General features: G+C 38.5%; 2 protein-coding genes across 4 annotated transcripts; both read left to right on the top strand.

Annotated features, from left to right (window-relative positions):
- Positions 1 to 1,037: 1,037 nt before the first annotated feature.
- On the top strand, positions 1,038 to 4,321 carry LOC121953284 (insulin-like growth factor-binding protein 6). 2 transcript variants are annotated; one of them, XM_042500289.2, is made up of 4 exons: positions 1,047 to 1,562; positions 2,565 to 2,593; positions 2,684 to 2,803; positions 2,884 to 4,321. In XM_042500289.2, the coding sequence occupies exons 1-4, from the start codon at positions 1,256 to 1,258 to the stop codon at positions 2,983 to 2,985; spliced, it is 558 nt and encodes a 185-aa protein (XP_042356223.2). In that variant the 5' UTR covers positions 1,047 to 1,255; the 3' UTR covers positions 2,986 to 4,321. The 2 variants fall into 2 exon arrangements, with proteins under 2 accessions (XP_087940613.1, XP_042356223.2); XM_088084487.1 differs by having other exon boundaries at positions 1,038 to 1,562; positions 2,684 to 4,321.
- A 1,063-nt stretch (positions 4,322 to 5,384) lies between these two features.
- Positions 5,385 to 15,288, top strand: LOC121953274 (phosphatidylinositol 5-phosphate 4-kinase type-2 gamma-like). 2 transcript variants are annotated; one of them, XM_042500268.2, is made up of 10 exons: positions 5,385 to 5,746; positions 5,838 to 5,935; positions 7,645 to 7,741; positions 8,320 to 8,469; positions 10,248 to 10,394; positions 10,696 to 10,734; positions 11,837 to 11,950; positions 12,032 to 12,281; positions 14,170 to 14,273; positions 14,392 to 15,288. In XM_042500268.2, the coding sequence occupies exons 1-10, from the start codon at positions 5,597 to 5,599 to the stop codon at positions 14,470 to 14,472; spliced, it is 1,230 nt and encodes a 409-aa protein (XP_042356202.1). In that variant the 5' UTR covers positions 5,385 to 5,596; the 3' UTR covers positions 14,473 to 15,288. The 2 variants fall into 2 exon arrangements, with proteins under 2 accessions (XP_042356202.1, XP_042356211.1); XM_042500277.2 differs by having other exon boundaries at positions 5,612 to 5,750.
- Positions 15,289 to 21,369: the final 6,081 nt, after the last annotated feature.

The following is a 21,369-nucleotide window of genomic DNA, read 5'->3' on the forward strand; positions in this document are numbered from 1 at the left end:
GGTGGGACTTTTCGCTCGTGGCTATTAATGTCTTAGTCATCCAACCTTGAGTGGCACTCCTTCAGCCTCTCAGTGTCGGTCATGTCCTCTGAATCTTCAGCCCTGCAGTTATACAGACACTACACACGCTCTGTGAACAAAGTGTTTGTTTGGTGTTGGTTGCTATTTAAAGAAGTCATAACAATGTCAAGAACATGATGAAAAGGGGGAATTAACTAAGTACGTCTTGTCCTCTTATTGTAATTGGATATTGCTTTCACAGCACTTGCATTATTCTGAGTACTTTAAAAGGCCAATGAGTTTATTTATACTTTTTAATTCAAGTTTTTTCATGGAATTAGAGTGGATTTTAAATAATCCTCAGAGTACTGTTTTGTCTTCTCAAAATAATCACCATGAACTGCATATAGTAGTTTCAAAATTGCCAGATTATGGAGGCATTTACTGTAAAAATAACATTTTAATGTTGTTGGTTAAGGTGGAGTCTATATGTTTTGTGTGTAAGGATAGAAGATTAGTATAGAGAAGTAGATTAGTATAGTGAAGTCAATTTGAAGTAAATTACAACTACCCTACTGTAAAACTACAGTAAATGCACTTGCAATCAATGCTGATGCTTTTATTTTGCGGTTTTCCTTAAGCTGGTTAGGTAAGCTTTCACCTACTTGTGGTCATAAATTCTAGATAACAAATTCAAATTGATGTTTCTTTTTCATGGTTTTTACAGTGAATTTCTCATCTTCTGTGCTGTGATTGGTGGGTTCTGTGAAAGCGTCACCTCTGTAAACAAACGACCCTCTGGTTGGGGAAAAGACAGAGCAATGGAGTAGCATACACGGCAATCACTTGTGATTTATGCCGCTGTAGAAACACATTACTTTCCTGCAAGATGACAGACAACAAATGGTATGAGCATACGTGCGTGCGTGTGTGTGTGTGTGTGTCACAGACAAGGGAAAACGGGGTGTGCTCAGCTGTGTGGAAATGAGAAGGAAAAGTAACATTCTCCATCACGTACCCTCCCATACCTTTCCCCTCTGGTTTCGGCTCTTTAAAAGCTGCTGCCAGTGGTGTCTGACAGCCTCATTATCATCATCTTGGCTTGAGGGAATTACCATCCACCTTCGACACACAGGCAAACTGCAGTCAGTGGAATTAAATTATAGTGCAAAAGAGGGATCAGAAGTCCTCCATCAACAAGTCAGTTAGAAGAAAACTGGACTGTTATCATTTATTAGTGGACTTTAAGTGTGAGATGCTTCTATATTTAAACACCTTGGTGCTGCTCTTCCTGCAGCCGGCTCTGTCAAGCCCACTGACCACAGCTTCAAGAGGATATACCACCATATCAAAAATCACACCGAGTCAGCCGGCTGTAGATTTCAATGCCACCACTCTGGCTGTTGGAGAACCATGTGGGGTGTACACTCTGAGCTGCGCCAATGGTCTGCGTTGTGCTCCTCCAGAGGATGAACCCAGGCCCCTGCGAGCCCTGCTGGAAGGCAGGGGGGTCTGCAATAACACCAACAGCATCAGCCCCACTGAAACTGTCCACACTGAAGGTAAGGTTCACACTGTGGAGGAGGATGAAATAGGTGAGGGTGACGCATATGAAACGGAGGGTTTCGGAGTCCTCAGCAAGACATTTTTTAAATGTCAGACGCTTAATTTCCTGCATTCTGATGAATTGTTACTCATGGCATGATAGTTCTACATGAATATTTATTTACTGTCAATTATATCTGCTTGAATGTGTATCACTGAGACCTATTTTTGTACTTTTTACATGGAATATATTGCTGTTGTTGCTATTTCATGTTTTTATTTTCCGAAGGTATGTCTTATGATGAAACTGAAGACAAATTTGCACATTTGTGGGCAATTAAGTTTTTGTAATTTGTGTATTTTCTGCGTCATTTTATGGAGTAAAATGTATCCAACTTTGTCAAAAATGACTCTATTTATTTAGAGGCACGTATGCATTTTTGTAGATTTTGAGGGGGATGTTCCCCCCGCCCCCAAAAAAACCCATCTACGCCTCTGTTAATGGTACATAGCTTTTCTGCACTCACCATTTGCTGATCTATTTGCTAGTTTTTGACAATGACTTTCTCACATTTAATCATCCAATAAGCAGTCAATCGATCTTCCTGTAATATGATCGTGTGTGTAATAGTCAAGAGGAAACACACTTTTTTTTGTACAAAATGAGTTTCTCTCTCCATGTCCCGGTTGCTCAGTCCCGGAAAAGCTGTTACATAAAAACAGGAGATGAAGTGCAATATTACAGTGGGTTGCATAAAAAAAGTTTTTATGACTCAGTGGCGGCAGCATAAAACCATTGATTTTCTTTACAGGATGGGTTTTACTATGTCTATTAGAGCTTTTAGTATCATAAGTGCCGTTAGTTACCTAAAAGTGTGTTACAGTATTCAAGGAGTTCATAAAAACTGAATAATTGGAGTCGACCTCACATTAAAATGAAATGAATGTTTCATTTAAACATGTATTCACAGAGTTACAAGTGATCAATGCTTAATGTCTTTTTCTGTGTGTGATCCCAGACCCTGCAACCACTGAGGATCCAGATGAGGTAATAAAAAAAATCCTGTTTATCTGAGAGACAGTTCATGAAGTATACTCAATCAGGCGCTCACATGCATCTGTCTAACTCTCCCTACAGGCGCCGTGTCGTAAACTGCTAACCACCCTTATCAAAGGTCTTGATGCTCATTTATTTAAGTCGCATCATGATATCTACATGCCCAACTGTGACAAACGTGGTTTCTTTAGAAAGAAGCAGGTGAGTTTGCAAATTATGAAAGACTTTATACATGTGGTTGTGTTTCCAGCTGCAAAGATGTCATGTTTTTTGCTGTTCAGTGTTGGTCTTCTCGAGGAAAGCGGCGTGGCAAGTGCTGGTGTGTGGATAGGAATGGCATGCCAGTCTCAAACACTAAACAAACGGGCGGCCTGAATTGTTAAAATGCGTGAAGCCTGGACTGAAGCTTCATTACCGATACGAGATGAAGATGAAGGAACACCACACAGAGTCTAAAGGAGCTCAGCACAGTCTCACATTTCATTCTCCAGCCACCAATGAAAAGCTGTTTCCAAATCAGGTGCAACTTTGTCTCCTTGCGCCCTCTACTGAACATGTTGTATTGATTAGACATGACTTTCACGTCTACTTATAGAGGATTTAGACTATATCAAATTTATATCGACATGTTAAATTATCCCGACAAGAGTCACATTGTAAGTTGCAGAGAGTGAACTTACAGTTTGGACCACATACTCAAGTTGTTCCTCTTTGTGTTTCAACATTTAAATTACATGTTGAAACCATTATTCATTCTAATCATTAATTCATATTTCACGCCATTAACCACTTTTCAGGAACATTATATTTGGATCATTGTATCATATTTATACATGTATTTTCTGTTTTCACTTTGAAACCACTGTAATTATATTATTGTAATTTCTGTACATAATCTCTAGATGCAATCTTATTTATGTTATTTTAAATATGATATTATTATTTATGTTACTATTCATTTGAATAAGTGATTTATGAGCGCTTGCCTATAAGGGCAGACACCCATGGTATTGTTTGGAAAAACCTGAATTTATAATGCAGAATAACATGAGGGCATTATTATTATGATTTTCTGTTTGAGCATTCATGAAGAACAATGAGAGGAGGTGCGTTTAAGAAAAGGTTAAAACTGACACTGATGGGCAGTATTTCAAAAACGCCCATGAAAGACTTGCTGTGGATGCTTTGTTGGTTTCATGTCTTTAAAGAACCTTTTGTTAATTTTTTTCTTTTTTAATAAAAATTACTTTGCCCAAGAAATAAATCTATCTAAAGTAAATCATCTAGTGCTTAAAACATCACGAATAGAGCCCCAAGCTCCTTTACAAATTTGAAGATACCTTCAACTTTGTGTCATTTCTTTTTGACTGGACTGGGAAAGGTCTTAATATCGCCATATTGGCTGAAAATAAACATATTTAAAAGAAATATCTTTTGTTGTAATAGTCGCCTACTGAAACTCGGTAGGGTTGAAAGATTCAAAACCTGGTTGGAGCAGCCATTTATTTTTTACACATTTTAAACAAGGGGTATTTTTGATATCTCATATTGAACCAATCATAAACAAGCAACTATAACACTGCACACGCTCTGTGGTGATCCCTCTCTGCCTGCCAACAGACTAACTGAGGTCTCATACTTGTCAAAGTTATGTTTTTGTATTTGTATAAAAATGTAATTAATTAAACCGTTTTTATTAAAGTGGAATTAATTGTTAAACTGATATGAAATTGTTTTAACTGTATCTATATTCTTAAAGTTGATTGTTGCCCATGGTATTTATATAAAGGTAACTAACAGTGCTGGGGAGTAACTCATTACAGTAGTTAAATTTCAAAATAAATGTAATCGTAATCAGTTACAGTTACTGAACAAATATATGTAATTACATTACAGTTACTAATCAAAATGTTGGTGAATAAAATGGGGTTACATCAGAAAAAAAAATCTTTTTAGTAAAAAGCTTATATGTTGAATAAAACATTTGCTTTACATTTTTTTGCCATGTAGGGATGCCTTCTTTTGGTGTATTTTTGGACAATGCATGTCAGCAAAGCTGTTGAGACAAATTTGAACACTTATGCACTTGTTTTTTTGGTCTTTTCAGCTTTTAAATAAGTTGAATTATGATTAAAACATTTGTCAGAAAAGTAATCAAAAAGTAATTAAATGTAATACATTATGTTACATTACTTTGATAAAGTAATTAAAATAGTTGTATAACTTTTTAAACACAGCAACTCATAATCTGTAACCTATTACATTTCCAAAGTAACCCTCCCAACACTCTGTATTAATTTGGTGCTGACAATCGTCATTGCATGTGGGAGCAGATGTGACATTTTACTTCTAGTGTTTCAGTCAATAGCCTACATTGCTTGTAATGACATTTGATGACTGTTAACAACTACAGCAAAATAGAAACAAAGTAGTTCAAAATAAGGTTGCAAGTTGTAAGCACTTTCCTTTATCGGTTAATCTGTAAAATTCACGATCAATTAATTGATTCATTATTTTAAAAAAAACATAAAAACTTTGCTTATCTTAAACCAAACTTGTTTTATCCTCAGTCAAAGCTCACAGCAACACATTTTGACAGCATTTCATAGGAATAGGAATTAATCGATTAAATTTCACGTTCGATTAAATTCTTGACGACTGATCAATAGACCACCGATTAACTGCTATTATCCCTAGTGCAAGGGGTTTTTGAGTAATAACATCAAAACTAAAAAATGGTCACATTTGCCCCCGGTCTCCCCTACTGGATATTTTGTCAGGAGGTCGTCGGTGTGTGATTTCATTGTTGTTGCTCTGACTGAAGTCTCTCTGGACCAGGAGGTGTTAAGTCGGTTCACAGCGGCAGCCAGCAGGTTGCTGCTGCAGAGGACTGTAACAGGCGGACTCCAGACTACTTTACATAGACGGGGCGCCACAGATGACAAGTGAAACCCTGCTGACACTCACACACACTGAGATCCGCGGGGACTAGCGATGTCTTCTCCCGGTGCCACCTCCAACCCTCTGAGCACTCTGGCGCCCAAAAGGAAAACCAAGAAGAAACACTTCGTGCAGCAGAAGGTGAAGGTTTTCCGAGCCAGTGACCCCGTGCTGAGCGTGCTGATGTGGGGTGTCAATCACTCGGTAGGTGCGTGGGCTGCACACTGGCACAATTGTAAGTTTATATCTGTGTGTGATCATGTTTATTAACTGTTCACCCACTGATCGTGCGCAGATTAACGACCTGAGCCAGGTGCCTGTACCTGTCATGCTGCTCCCAGACGACTTCAAAGCCAGCACCAAGATCAAAGTCAGCAACCACCTCTTCAACAAGTACTGTGCTCCACTCAACTCTGTCCGCCTCATTGTAGGAACCTTCAGCCTGCTGTTTCCTGCCTTTCGCACAGATTTTTGTGGCTCTTGTGATTTATTTGCCTGCCTGTGCTTATCAGGAGCTGCAGCCCCCCTTTTAGAGAATAACAATGCTTTTCTTTACTAACAATACCTTTAACATTACCAGGGCTAAAGCCAGCACCACTTACAATAACTGGCTAAGAAAGATGAAAGAAATAGTAATTTAGCTTGTCTGGGTGATTGTGTGCAGAATGCAATATTGTCAAGGTGATGTAAAAGAAAGAAACCAGGGTTAGAGAGGCAGTTGTTTGAGTGGTTGTGTAACACAAGGACACTGATTAGTTTATTACAAACAAGACAGACAAAAGCTTAAACTGATGAATTCATCAGAAGATGTTTCGGCGCTCGCAGAGGGTAAGCATCAGTCAGACGAAGACAAAGCCTATTTTAAAATAACTATTCATGAAAGATGGTGCCATACACTCCGTCTGACCTGAAGTTCACTTTCTATACCGATGGAGTCTCGAAAACTTGAGTGGCTTTCAATAATCCTTTAATCCATCCAGGAATCCAGGTCATGTAAAGACTTATAAACAGAGGTGGGAAGAACAATAAAATATGTTTTTCAAGCTAAAAAGTGCTGTTACCTTGGTGAGATTAACTCAAGTGCTTTTCATGCTGCCCGAGGTGAAAAAATACTCAGCTGAAAAAGAAGGATGCTGAAGAGAAATTCAGTCAGATAGTCTGAACATAACCAATGATACATCTGTCAATTTGGACAATTAAAAAAACAGCAGACAGACGATGGGTCCCTGGGTACAGATATGCTTTGTGGTAGATTTGCCTCTTTTTTGCTGTTATTGTTGTCTCTTTATTGTCATTAAGCATATTTTTGGGGTTTTGTGTTTCTTTGAGATAATTTTGTGTCTTTTTTTGGCCATTTTGGGCCTGTTTTAGGTGTCTTTTTTGGCCATTTTGTGTCTCCTTACTGTCTTCTCGCATATCTGTTGTCATCAAGCAACTTTTTGAGGTTATGTGCCTTTTTCAGGTAATTTTGTGGCTTTTTTGCCATTTTGTGTCTCCTTGTTTTGCATCACTTTGTTGTCATTAAGCGTCTTTTGTCGCTTTTTTTTTTTTGTCATTTTATGTCATTTTTTGGTTGTTTTGTTCTCTTTTTGGTAATTTTGTGTCTCTTGTGATCATTTTGTGCCTCTTTGGGGTACTCTGTCTTTTTTCTTTTTTCAAATCTGTGTTGTTTTTTTGGGGTTGGGGAGTGACACTTTTAGATGATTTTGTTCCTTTTTGATCCTAATGTGTCTAGCGGTTGTTTTGCCCATTTTTGTAGTGATTTTGCTATCTCTGATTGGATTGAATTTATTTTGAAAGGGCTTATCAGTGTAGAAATAGCTGCACAAAACAGCACCCATTTAAATTATGTAAAAAAAAATTTCTTTATCAAATTATTTAAACTTGCTGCTTTTAAGTACAGAAATAATATACTTGTGCTGTAAGAAAAAGCTATAGGAATAAATATATTTTCAGATTTATTTAATGAAGCATTAGTAGCTCCTGTGTAGCTCCTAAATAAGCACAGTTGGCAATAGATGCTGTGGGAGGAATGCTGCGGCACATCAAGCTGCATTGTTCTTACTTCATGTATTAATAATTAAAATGTCTTTGTTCCTCAGAGAGAATCTTCCAGGACAGTTCAAGTTCAAAGACTACTGTCCGCAGGTGTTTAGAAACCTGCGAGAGCGTTTTGGAATCGAAGACCAGGATTACCAGGTATGATCAATAACACACAATTTTGTCAAAATGAGACATGGACAAAAGCAAGATACCTAACAAGGTGAAAAACAGAGACACAGACGTTCACAAACGCAAAGCCTCCAAGATTGCGTTTTTTTCTTTTCTTAAAAACCAGACACTGCTCTGCATATATGGAGCTGCTCCCATCTGAATTTGCATTGCTTTGTGTGATATTTGCATGTGGCAGGTGGCAGACAGAGTCATCAGCTGCTCTGCTCAGTGCACATTTGCTTAGCACACAATTACTAGGTGAGGTGAACTGTATGTGCACTTTAAAGTCTGTGCTGATGAAAGTTTAATTTCTGCACATCTACAAGCAGAAAATGTCTTCAAACATCATGCGCATCAGTGCAAAAATGCTTTTTTTGTGTTCTAGCATAATAAAACAAATCTTATATTTCAGAAGTTCACATCTTTTTGCATGATGAATTGAATGAAAACATTTCTAAAACAGTACACCGGTGTATGTATATAAAAGGTATCACTGATGTGTTGGACAGCTGATGTCACATGTTGCCACTCCTCACAGATGTCATCCTCTCTCTCACCAACAGGTGTCTCTGGCCCGCAGTCCCCTACTAAAACACGAGGAGGGGCACAGCGTGGGCCTGCTGCTGACATCATACGACCGCACTTTGGTAGTAAAAGAAATCTCCAGTGAGGAGGTGGAGGAGATGCACAACATCCTCTCTGAGTATCACCAGGTAGGACGGACACAGGGTGGAGAGCTTACTTGTGTGGATGGGGCTAAAATGTCCCTTCACAGTGAGCAAAACCTCATTTTATTTAATCGGTTTTCTAGTTTGCGATTAACCCCAGTCAGTAAAATCTAAGGACACATTTCATCAGTTACATATTTTCCACGCATTTTATCCTACGTCTTTTGTATACCAGGAGAGAATGTGCTCTTTCTCTGATAACCCTGGTTGCCATGGCAAAGGTTTTCACAACATCAAAGCTAAAGGATGAGTGAATTTGAAGCAGAGAGAGACTTTCTTCTATAAGTGATGATACACAGCCAGAGCACTTCTTTTTACATTTAAATTTGATTTTATAAAGATATTTAATGTAAAGCAAAAGAGGCAGCATCATGAGTCTTTCAGACATTTATGAAAACAGACAATGGGAAAGTAGATTGAAGATGCACTCTCTCTAAATATATTCAGCTTGGCAGATTAAACACAGTACTGGAATTTTGCTTTTGTACCGGGTTGATGTACATTTCTGCGAACAGACCTTTTCACAGCAAATGTTTTGACTTGTGAAAAGGAAGTACATTTAAAAATATTAGTGATGGCTCAGTTCTGTTCAGTAAGCGATTACAGTGACACAGTGAGCTAACATGCACAATACCACGAACCTGAAACTGATGCGGCTAAATGGAATTCAGCCGTCATTCATTTTATTATTTACACTGCTTTGCCTATTGTGACATGCTGATAGAAAATATTTCCACACACTTAGATCTATGAAACGACAAACTTTATTCTGAGCTGTTGGTCTCCAGCATACATGACTCAACAATGGACAGATAGGTAAAAGATACCTGTCTCATTCTAATCATTGGCAGTATGCAATAGGGCTGCAACCTTTTTTATTTTTATTGTGTCTGTGATTATTTTCTTGATTAATCGATTAGTTGCTTCATCTGTAAAATGTCAGACATTTGTGAAAAATGTTCCAAAAGCCCACGATGACATCCTTTAAAATTCTTGTTTTGTCTACAATCCAAATAAAGTCATTTGACTGTCTTAGTCGAGCAAAGAAACCAGAAAATATTCACATTCAAGTAGCAGGAATCATAGAATTTTTACTTTTTTTTTTCTTGAAGAACTACTCGAATGATTAATCATTTTTCATTTCGTTTTAGCTCGGCTTTACTAATTTAATAGCTGACAACTAATCAGTTAATTATTGTAGCTCTAGTAGGCAAGACACCCCTGCACAACCCTGGTAGTAGAAGTACAGTACTAACCGGAAAGCATGTCACATGTTAAAATGTGTATGTCTATAAAAATGTTTGAATGCAAACTGGCATTGACTATTTATGCCTTTAAGCATGAATCAAATTTAAAAGGATAAGTTATGCAAAAAGTCACAAAAGGAGGAAATTAGATAAACTGTATAGAGACTGACACTTTTTGTTGTCATGCTGTAAACATCCTTATTTCTGCTGTAAAGTTGGGCATTTTAACATGGAGGTCTATGGGAACTAACTCACTTATGGAACCAGCCTCAAGTGGCCAGTAGAGGAACTGCAGTTGTTGGCACTTTCTCATTGGCTTCGTTTTTCAGCCCTGGAGGTTGCTGCTTGGTCTCACATCGCTCTCGTGTTTCCACAATAACAAACAAACACAGGCACATTACCCCCAAGCACTCCTCCATTATGCTACATAATGTATGCACTGCTACAGACCACCGAGTTTCTGTGTCCTTAATTTTTGCAAACATTTATTGTGTATTCACTGCTGTTCTCTTCTAGCACATCGTCACCTGCCACGGCAGCACGCTGCTCCCTCAGTTCCTGGCCATGTACAGAGTCACTGTGGAGAGCGAGGACACCTACCTGTTAGTTATGAGGAACATGTTCAGCCACAGACTGCACGTACACAGGAAATATGACCTCAAGGTAAATCCTGCAGCAGTCGTGCAGCTAGATGAGGATTCAGAGACTGTTATCAGTGCAGACAACTCATTGTTAATGGAGCACCGGCAGTCTGGTGTGTTGAAGCATCTGTAGTGTTTTTAATTTTGCCTACAAGCACAGACTGCTGGATTCATGCCCATTCATGTATTATGAAGACGCTGACTCTCAGGGGCTTTTGACTGATAAAAAATGATAGAATAACAGTTTTGTGATGTAATATGTGAACGTGGTTTCAGTTGCATTTTGGCCTATTAGTGACTGTGGGGGTCCTTTCTATCCTCAGGGGTCCCTGGTGTCTCGAGAAGCAAGTTTTAAAGAGAAGGTGAGAACACATCTTGTTAAAGATTGAATGATACGCTCTAGCTGAACTGTACCTTTTGCAGTCCAAAAACTGTTAGAATTATCATTATTGCCTATTGTATTATTATCATTGGCAATTTACTGAGGGGATACAGTAACATTTGTTTTCAGTAACAAGCAAGCATAATGTAAAAAACAAACCTGATCTAACAAAAAGCAGAAAAATGTTCCCATAATTTCTATGTGCTGTGGTATAATTTCTTATACCACGAAAAAAATGACTGGTTTACAGCATTTAACTCCAGTGAAATAATACTGCACTTTCATAAAAATGCCAAATCCTAAATTTCCCATAATGTAGCTGCCCCTCAGACATTATTAACTTAACTGTTCTCACGGGCTGATTAACTGACTTTCTCTTGTAAAATTGACGGTATGTCCCTTTAGCAGATCCCTGAACCAATTCAAGCTAATTATCAAAAAAAAAAAAAAAATAGAAATATTAAGGCCCTTGTAAGTGACAGAATCAATGTTCCCAGAGAACTGTAAGTAAATTGCGAAACATTAAATTCAATCTATAACTCTTTGTTGCGCGCTTAACGAGGACACGTTAACGAGCCTGAATTGGCTGCAGCTGTGCCACCAGCCTGTCTGCAGGTGTGGGTGTATATTCACGCTGTTCTCCCCAGTTTGACACGCTGTATGTCTAACAACAAACCAGAGACGTTTGCTGTTTGAAATGTGTGACTGAGGCCACAGTGTGAAATCACATTGTGTGTATAATTGTTAAGGTTTGTGACAAAAGAGATTTTAATATTAGATTTTGTAGAAATCTCTCCATAGGAAAAAAAAAACACTTGGCAACAGACTTTAAATAACATCAGTTTGCCCTGACCTCAATAAGACAGAGCTGGTTGAATAGATGGAGTTCAAATAACTGCAGGGCTGTGGAAACCTTTGATCTCTCCAACATCTGAAAACAATATTTGGGGTTAATATTATTTGACTTTCATGCCAATGGAAAAAGAAAAGGCTGCGTTTTAATGAGAAAAATGCTAATGAATAATATGATCTTTAGGCTAAATGTAAATTCACGGTTGATGACCTTCACTCTATATTCCCAGGTGAAGGAGCTGCCCACTTATAAGGATGTAGACTTCAGGAATAACATGCAAAAAGTTTATGTGAGCGACGAGGAGAAGGAGAAGATCATGGACAAGCTCAACAGAGACATCGAGGTAAGAGAGCAGTGTTGAAGAAGCATGCGGGTGATGTTTTCTCTGATATAATTTGCGCTTGTGTACATCCTCTTGCTGCAGTTTCTGGTGCGTATGAGGATCATGGACTACAGCCTTCTGCTGGGCATCCATGATGTCGAGCGAGCTGAGAGGGAGGAGGAGGAGGAGGAGATGGAGTCCTCCTATGAAGAGGAAGAGGAGGATGAAAACGGAGTGGCTCCAGGCTCCACCTCACCTGAGGGCATCGGTGGCTACATGAACTCCTTCAAACCCATGGGTCCCGGCGAATTTGACCCCTACGTGGATGTGTACGCTATTCAGAGCGCTGTAGGTGAGTCCTGACAACTTACGTGTCACTGATGAACTGAAGTAAGTTAAAGTCAGTGCCAGACCTACGTATTCTGTGACCGGGGGCAAGTTTTCTCAGTCAGTCCCCACTCCACACGCCCAAAAAAGAAAAACATATGTACATAATTATTAGCTTTTATATTTACTGTAATTTATTTCAAACAATAAAAAGAGCACATGAGAAATAAAAAGTGACGCTAAGAAACAAATGATAATAAATAAACAATAGAAGATTACAGCAGGCTATGTGCAAATCTGCAGCTTTCTTCTCTTCTTTTCATTCTTCAAGTCTTGGAGTCAAGGATGAACTGATCAGATTTTGGTGGTCAGAGGTCAAGGTCAGTGTGACCCATCTGTTTCTCGTGAATGTGATATCTTAAATTGAGTGCCAGCCCTATTATATAATGGAAAGTGGCTTGTGCCAGCTTTTCTGGCCATTTTGAGTCATCTTTCAAGATCCACAGAATATTTTGTACAAAGACTCTGAAAACACAGAATAGCTCAAATGAAAGAAGAAACTCTCCTTTTCGTCATGGAAATACGTTTGTTTGCAAAAATACCACTTTTTTCTAGAAAGCTGAGAAAAATGCATTTTTGTGAAAGGGAGTCTGTCAAGCAAAACAGTGATTTGAATGTTATAATTTTGCCCTCAATGACATAAAAGACATCTGAAAATTATATTACAAATGTGTGTAAATGTGTAGATATGCAAAGTACAGCACAATGCAACAAATCATGGCCCCAGTTCAGAGAGAGAAAACCCACAAAATAGAACCGGAGTTCTATTCCATTATTCCTAGCTGTGGTATTCAGGCGACCGGGCCTGCTTTGAACACTCTAATTTTTTCAAAGTAAACGCTTTGCCCCGTGGGACACTCAAGAGCATGGGGTGGGGGGGCCCGAGATCCATGAGAGTTTCCTCCAGCGTTCGCTGGCGAAACTGGCCACTTGACCCTCTCCGTTTTTTTGGGGGGCATTTTATGCGGATATTGAATTGATGTAGCTTCATTGCTGTAGTTTCGAATCACCTCCGTACAGATCACTCTGCTCTCTGATCCCGGCTACTCCACTTCATGCTTTGATCTACCGTCTTTTGTACTCCAAAATTACACACAGGGAGCGGGAAAGCGCACTTTTGTGCCAGCCGCCGAAAACACACTTCGACGTACTTATATGTCAGTGGCACTCAGTGAGTTAAGGACATCTTGAGGGAATTTCTTCAAACATCCACTTTGTGTCATGGATCAGATCTTTAGAATTTGGTGGTCACGGATCAAAGGTCAAGGTCACTATAAACTCATCTGTTGCATTCTGGTGAAGGGTGTAACACCCTGAGGGAATTTTTTTTTTTCAAATTTGGCACAATTTGACTCAAGAATGAACTGATTAGAATTTGGGGGCCAAAGGTCAAGGTCACTGTGACCCCATAAAACATGTTTTGGCCATAACTCGAGAATTTGCATGCTAAAATATAATGATGAATTGATTACATTTTATATAAAAAGGTCAAAGGTGTACTTCACTGTGACATCATAATGATCTACAAAAACACTTTTCTGGACATTACTCGGCGTCATGTGAGATGCTGAATTGGTGATACTGATCTTGGGTGTCCACCTTGAAACTGTGCTGATTGTATAGATGCAAGAGTGTGCTGCTGGGGGAAGATGTGTTTTAATTATCTGGATGTAAACTGTAAGTGCAACTTGAGTGGTACACCTAGCCCGGCCCTAGCCCGTGTCGCCTGTACGGAGATCCATCATTGGTTATAGGAGCCCTGTGCTGCAGAGCACCTAAACCTCATCTCATGCTGGGTTTAAGCAGATAAGATCATACATGCTCACTAGATGCTGTGAATCACTCCCATGTAGGTGCACCCCAGAGGGAGGTGTATTTTATGGGTCTGATTGACGTGCTGACGCAGTACGACACCAAGAAGAAAGCTGCTCACGCTGCCAAGGCTGTCAAACACGGGGTGAGAGACTCTTTGAAGGGATTGCTCGGCATATGCTGCCTTTACATCTCCATCCTGTAAGGCTTTCATTTTCCATTCAGTGATCTCTAATCGACTGTCTGCGTGTGTGTTTTTGCAGGCAGGAGCTGAAATCTCAACTGTTCATCCAGAGCAGTACGCCAAACGTTTCCGGGAGTTCATCACTAAGATCTTTGCCTAGCTCAATAATTCAGATCAGGCTACTATCATCATTCAATACAAAAAGAGTCTCATTATGCAATACTTATGTAATCTGAAATCAACATCAGGGGAGAAACTGAAAATTTTATGTTAATTTTTAAATGATCTACATGTTTTGTTTTTTTTTTAAAGCATTTACCCTCCATATCATTCTGCACTGCAAGTTGGACTGTGGGTTTATTTTGAGCGGGGAACTGGAATTTGCAGACAAGAGTCTTCTTGGCACTTTGTTGTTGTTAATGGGTTTTCTTTTGTTTTCACTTTAAGTTTTGGCAATACTCCCCCGAACACAGTGGGAGGCGGAGATGATGAGAAAAACATATTTTCTCAGTGCATTAATTGTTGCAAGTCTCACTTGCTGCTGCATTGGAGAAAGATGTATGCTTTGCTCTTAAATATGAATTTTGGACTCCCTCTTCTCCCACCAGTGACAACACTTGACAGCAGAAGAATAATTTGGCCAAATCTACAAGGTGTCAGTTAAGACCAATACAATGTCCATGTCCTTGTCAGCACCAATGTGTTATTTAAGCTGTTAAAATGATGTTATCTCATACAAAATGTTGCCAAATACTGGATTAAAAAAAAAATAGCACCAATATAACAATGTGAATGAGTAGCAGCTGTTAAATACGGACAGCCTTCATTAATGGACACATTTTACAATGAAAATTAAATGATATTTAGCAATCTAGCATGGAGCTGTTACATGAATATGTAGATCCATTGCGTTGTTTATCGGTTAAGATATTGTGATTATGTTCTATTAAAACAGTTTTCACAAACGGTAAACAAATTGTCATTTCATAACAGTTTCACTATTTTGTTTTCCTTATCAGTAAGGGAATGCTTATTTTCAATTCGATTAATTTTTCAATATTCTGCAACTTTAAGTACAAATAGTCTAATGTTTGTGTTATGAAACTCAAAATGATTTTCTCACGCATCTTGCACATCTCCAGCAGTGCTGACTGGCAACGCTCCCCTCAGCTCAGTATTTATAGTGATACACACAGTAGCAGTGCAATGCATCAGAGGAAGCTACACACACGCTTGCATCATCTGATGTTTTATCACTTATTTTGATCAATTTAACAGCATTATGTGCCAATATATCAAAGCAATCACAAAGTTCAGATCGGCTTGACTCTAACAAGTGAATGCAAGTTAAAGCAAATTCATGGCAGTATCTTGTGAAATGTATCCTCAGTGGTGCTGCATTCATTTTTTGTCCTTATTTAGTCCCTCTTCTCCGTCCCAGTCCTCCTGGCACACATTCCTGAATCTCCTTCTGAGATTATCATGAGGATTTCACTTTTAATAGCTGAGTGGACAAACAGGCAGCAGAGGAAAGAGAAGATGAGGAGACACAAGTCTGTGAAAGTAACTCTAAAATGAGTCCAAAATGCCTTTTTATGTTGCGTATATAGTACGAAACAGGATAAATACAATCAGGGACTGGCAATGAGATAACACAGCAGCTGTGCTTTGTTAGTTTGATGATACAACCTAAACTGTAAAGTTTTTTAATTAAGCCCTGAGTAACAGGACTATTGATGTATGAACTTTTGAGTCAAGTTTTGTATTTAAAATATATTTTCAAAAGCCAGGGACAGTTTAGACCCGAAAGCCGATGTTAAATACAGGAAGGCACGGGGGAATAAAGTAATGGTTTATAATTGCACCCTCTGTATACATAATCTGAACATGCCTGATGAGATTCATATAATTCTATTTTGTGGATTGAGATATAAAATCTTCAGCATCATTATTGTCAATGCCAGTGTCAATGTCAACTTTACTTATATAACACATTTGAAACAGCAAGTGGCCTACCAAAGTGCTTTACAGTGAAAGGCAGAAATAATAAAAACAATAAAAGCAATAACAACAATAAAAACAATAGAAAACAAAACAATAAAACTGAGAAATACAACAAATATAGACAGAATAAAAGCAACTATACTCCACCAAAGGCCAAAGTGAACAAGTGTGTCTTAAGCAGTGTTTTAAAAGTGGAGAGGCCAGAATTTATCAAATTTCAGGTCAGATACATTGACTGTATTCCAAATTGTAGGTAGCCTACCTCATACTCCTCTCTCTGAACTGGTCATGTCAAGCTAACACAAGTTTAGTTAGTTTGTTCAGTTAGCTACACAAGTTACTTCTGGCAGTTAACCATTTAGAAACCTGAGCAAATCAATTTCTTTTAAAAACACAGAAAGAAGGCAATGAGCTTCTTTACAACACGCCGCCCAAAAGCTAAGCAGGAAATCAGTTAAAAGTTGCAAGAAAATTACCAGAAAATAAGCAAAAATAGAAAAGTAAAACACAAAAACAAACAAGAAAATAAATTTAAAATTTTAAAATTAAATATATATATAATTATTTTCTGTAACACATTTTTAAACATATTTAAACATCTTTATAAGGCAACAGAGAAAAAGTGATGTCCAACCAGGTTTTTAAAGGGTTAATCATGAATATAATACCCATGGACCAGAGGCTGGTACTCGTGAAAATGTGAGATGTAAAAATGAATTGAGCTGAGCTGAAACGTAAGCTAGCTCAGTGGTGCTTAGTGAGCAAGCAGTAGATGCACACTTCCTCCTGCATGGTGATTAGGTTGGCATGTGTAATTTGGCAGAGAGAAAATAGTTCCTACATCAAACTGCTCACAACAAACTCTGGGGATTATCTTGGGTAACTGGGTCATGATTTCTGTAAAGAGACAACACTGTTGAGTTTTTCAGCTGTTTTCTTTTCTTTTTTGTGCTTTGAGCACCACAAGCTGAGTGCCATCTTGTTTCTTTAGGCCTATAGCGGATAGAAGGCAGACATCTCTTTAGCCAATATCTCCAACAGTCGGCAACTCACACCAAAAAAACAGTCTATATGGATAAATAGCGCTACAGATAAGAGGAAAAACATGTATTTTAATTCTGGGGTGAATTGTCCCCTTAAACTTTATACTGCAATCAGCAATCTCTGCTCTCAGTATTCAGGGCTCCTGTCTGTCCCCAGAGTAGAAAAAGAAGTCAGCAGGCCGCAGGGCCTTTTCCTATCGTGTACCCTTCCTTTGGAATAACCTCCCTATGGACAGCAGTCATACTCTGCTGAGGCCTTTGGGCTAAATCCAAACCCAAAACTCATCTTTTGCCTTGACTTTGAATTAATTGCTTATTCTTCCATTATCTGCCAGGTGGGGAGTTATAGTCCTTGTTTTTCAAGCCAGTGAGAACAATGTATAACTTTCTGATAGCCATTGAATCTCAAAACCCCGTTGATGTCCTACATGCTCTGCCGTGCCTCTGTCTCTGTCTCTCTCCCTCTCTTGGCTTCCCTGTGCCGCTCTGGGACCTCTCTCTCCTGGCTGCTGGTGCCTCATCCACGTTTGAATCTGGATCTCTGTCCTGCAGGAGAGTAGCCTCTTCTCTGTGTGATTTTTTTATGCTCCTATCTTTGTGAATCAGGTACTTCAGTTTTTCTCCATATGTAACTAAATATGTATCCTTTCCTCTTTGAACATTACATTTCGGAGAGGAGGTTTTGGGGTCTGACAGGGGACATAGGAAGTTGCTAAATGTGCTACTGGATATGTATTCTTCATATATATTTACATTCTATGTATTTTTTTTTTTGCCATTTTGGTTGTCTATAATGTACTTTATTATGTTAGTTATTCTGTACACATACATATTCCATGTCTGTCCGTCCTGGAAAGAGGGATCTCTCCTTAGTTGCTCTTCCTGAGGCCTCTATTTTTTTCCCTGTTAAAGGTTCTTTCAAGGAATTTTTCTCTATTTCGATCTGGAATCTAAGGACAGAAGGTGTGAAATGCTGATTGTAAAGCCAATTCATGAAAATCTGTGATATTAGGCTATAGAAACATTGACTTCACTTGAACAACATATAATCTGTTTAGAGTAGAATGTAAAATGTGTGGCGTGCTTGTCCAGCAGCAGCAGGCGAGGCACACCTGTCTCCACTCAGCTCATCAACCTGCCTATATAAGCCTCGCCCTCACTCTGCCAGATAACTTTGTACATATCGGTAGTGCTCTTTTTTTATTTCTAGTATTCAGGGAATTTTTTGTATTTACCAGTGTTTTTCTGTGTGCTCAGGTACTCCTTTGTGGCTCTCTGTTTTACCAACCTTTGTGTCCTGAGTTTTCTCCATCTGCTCAGCTTTCACCAGAGATTTTTCTACGAGTCAGCCAGCTCCCTGCCTCCACTGCCTGCTCCTTTGCTTTTTTACCCTTGTACAATAAACTCTTTTTCTACATACCTACCAGTAGCAGTCTCTGCTTGTTAAAGTTTTAAACCAAAACTTTAACAAAGAGTAGTATGAGAGGCAGATCGAATACCCTAACCCTAACATATCAGTTCTCGTGTCTAAATCCAATCAACTGAGGCAACCAAAATAGCCACTTAGAGGGAGAGGGACGCGTGTCATGCCTTTGCCATCTGAGGAAAAAAATTGGTTGGGTGCAACAGAGATCTGATGTAGCGAGCAGACATCCAAACCAAAACTTCCTCTTTAGTGCGCTGGTCATTTCAATTAAAGAATGCAGGAAAGAAAAGCTAAAACAAGATAAATTGTTGTAGTAAACTGGTAGTTGATTGGTTCCAAGTTTGCATTTTGACTGATGCGCTCTGTCTCTTCAGACTTTGTCTGCTGCTCAAATGCAATTGATACTTCTTGGACTACAAACTGTTATTGGATAAGAGTTTCTCTGAATGTATGATGTCTATAATGTAAATGTATTTGTTGGAGGGAAATATAGTTGCTTAATGTAAAGTCTTTTTGATGGCTGATGGAGGGCGACCTTACAGAGGTTTTTTTTTATGTTTCTTTTTAAAATTCAAGTTTTTCTGCTTTTCTGTTGATTGTCAAGAGCTTGAGGATCCAAGACAAATTTCTGTGAAAACCAACAATAAAGAATCTTATCTTGGACGGAAACCAAAACGCTTCCACAAACTTGTCCGGTTGCCTACAGATTCTGCATTTACACGTAGATATTTGTTTATACAGACTGCATTTTTGGTCAAAAGAAATAAGTGATGATGTATTGATGTATACTTACCTCATAATTGTATATTTGTAATTGTATGTGTCCCTTGTTAAAACCACCTCATTACTGTGAATCCGTAAAACTGAAACCATCACAGCCATGGTGTTATAGTATGAAAATGAGTGCACGACATCGACCCAGAAAGAAGTAGGTCAAAGCCAGTAGCCGCCTTTAACAAGAACTGGTTTGATCCAGAAGTTCTCACCTTCAAAATGCTAGTCAGGAATGAAGTGATGTCCGCTTGCTCCACCTGTCCAGAAATCAGCTCTCAACATGAGCGGTTTGAAACACAGACCCTCTGTGCATCAGCTTATGTGATGCAACCATACTACCTGATTTTCCTGCCTGCTGAAGCCTCCCTCACCCTCATTAATGGATGTTGTTAATTTTGACACAGCTGGAAATTGAGTGAATAAAAAATCAACTCAGCTTGCCTTTTTAAAATCTGCTATGAGCCCAGACCCAGGAAAAACACACAACTCTGTACAAAACACCACAGCTTGGGCAGTAGCCTTAGTGTATTGATAATGAATGCTCTATGAATCATTGCATGAGTAAAAAAATACAAATGGAGAGAGATGCTTACATCACAGACATGTACACTCAGCAGAGTCTTCAGATTAACACAAAAATACATACAGTACTGCAGGAGGGTTGTTTTTTATGCCTTTTTTAAAACATAATAAATTGGGCAACATTCCTCTATTTCATTTTGATTTTCATCCACTTACAAATATATCATAGTCATTCAAGGCCAAGCTTTATAGATCAGAACCATAGCAGAGTTTTAATCTATTAAACCATACTTTCTATTAGTCACAGCATTAAAAGTATTAGTTAAAAAAACAAACAAATAAACAAACAAACAAACAAAAAAACGCCCCCACAGTCCACCAAAACTGCATCATCTTGGAAAACATGTTAGTTTGAAATAATAAACCATCTTGTTTTTGTATACATTCAGTCAAAATCAAGGCATTTACACGTCTAGTATTACACTGGCCTTGATGATGAGCTGCTCACGTCATGTACAGTGTTCATGTCACACACAGTGATACAAACATAACAAAGAAATCTCAGTCTTGGATGTCGAAGAGTTAATCAGGCGGTTGTTAAAGGAAAACTCAAACCAAGACGCTGCACAGGAAATCTCTGAACAGCTATGAGTATCCCTTTGAGATTTATACACAGAACCAACTGTACAAATCATACAATATCAATCTTGAAAATGAAGCACTTTAAATTTTTTAGTATTATAATATTTTTTATCAATGCATTTCTATACAGTTATTTTTGATTATCTTTAAAGTGGCCTTTCTTTTTCAGCCACTGTAAAGTTTTTCTCTATTTTTTTTTTTTTTTAGCTTACACAACATTATTTATGCACTGGACGACCAGCTGTGTCGAACAAAACACAGTATATGCACTCTGAATTTAAAAGTGACATTCGTTGTCAATAAAGTGTGGATGCGTTTAACGTCTGTCTTTGAAATCGTAAACTTATTGCAGTTCTTATCTTCTGGGCCCTTAATGCTCAGATAAGCTGTTTGAGGCTGAAGGCAAATTCCCATTCTTAACCGAGTGGAGAATCAAGTTGAATATTGACTGCATGGTGAAATATGAATCATACCAGCTGGTACACAGTGCAATACATTCCTACTGAATCCCAGAGCAGAGGCATCTGGATGTACTGTCACGTTCTTTTATCATACGTAGAAAGTCAGGAAAATTTCTATTTTTTTGTTTTGGTTAAATCATTCGACTGTGTCTGTGTTATTACCAGTGTGTTTTCATCCCTGACAA

The sequence above is a fragment of the Plectropomus leopardus genome, chromosome 2, assembly GCF_026936395.1.
Source record: "Plectropomus leopardus strain MGB_pleo_1.0 chromosome 2, ASM2693639v1, whole genome shotgun sequence".
Classification (NCBI taxonomy): Eukaryota; Metazoa; Chordata; class Actinopteri; order Perciformes; family Serranidae; genus Plectropomus; species Plectropomus leopardus.

Excerpts from the sequence above, each read along its gene's own strand:
- LOC121953274 (XM_042500268.2), top strand. The coding sequence starts at position 5,597 with ATGTCTTCTCCCGGTGCCACCTCCAACCCTCTGAGCACTCTGGCGCCC. Across the intron at positions 5,747-5,837 it reads TGTGGGGTGTCAATCACTCG|ATTAACGACCTGAGCCAGGT; the intron begins GTAGGTGCGTGG and ends GATCGTGCGCAG. Across the intron at positions 10,735-11,836 it reads AAGCAAGTTTTAAAGAGAAG|GTGAAGGAGCTGCCCACTTA; the intron begins GTGAGAACACAT and ends CTATATTCCCAG.
- LOC121953284 (XM_088084487.1), top strand. The coding sequence starts at position 1,256 with ATGCTTCTATATTTAAACACCTTGGTGCTGCTCTTCCTGCAGCCGGCT. Across the intron at positions 1,563-2,564 it reads TGAAACTGTCCACACTGAAG|ACCCTGCAACCACTGAGGAT; the intron begins GTAAGGTTCACA and ends GTGTGATCCCAG. Across the intron at positions 2,594-2,683 it reads CCACTGAGGATCCAGATGAG|GCGCCGTGTCGTAAACTGCT; the intron begins GTAATAAAAAAA and ends CTCTCCCTACAG.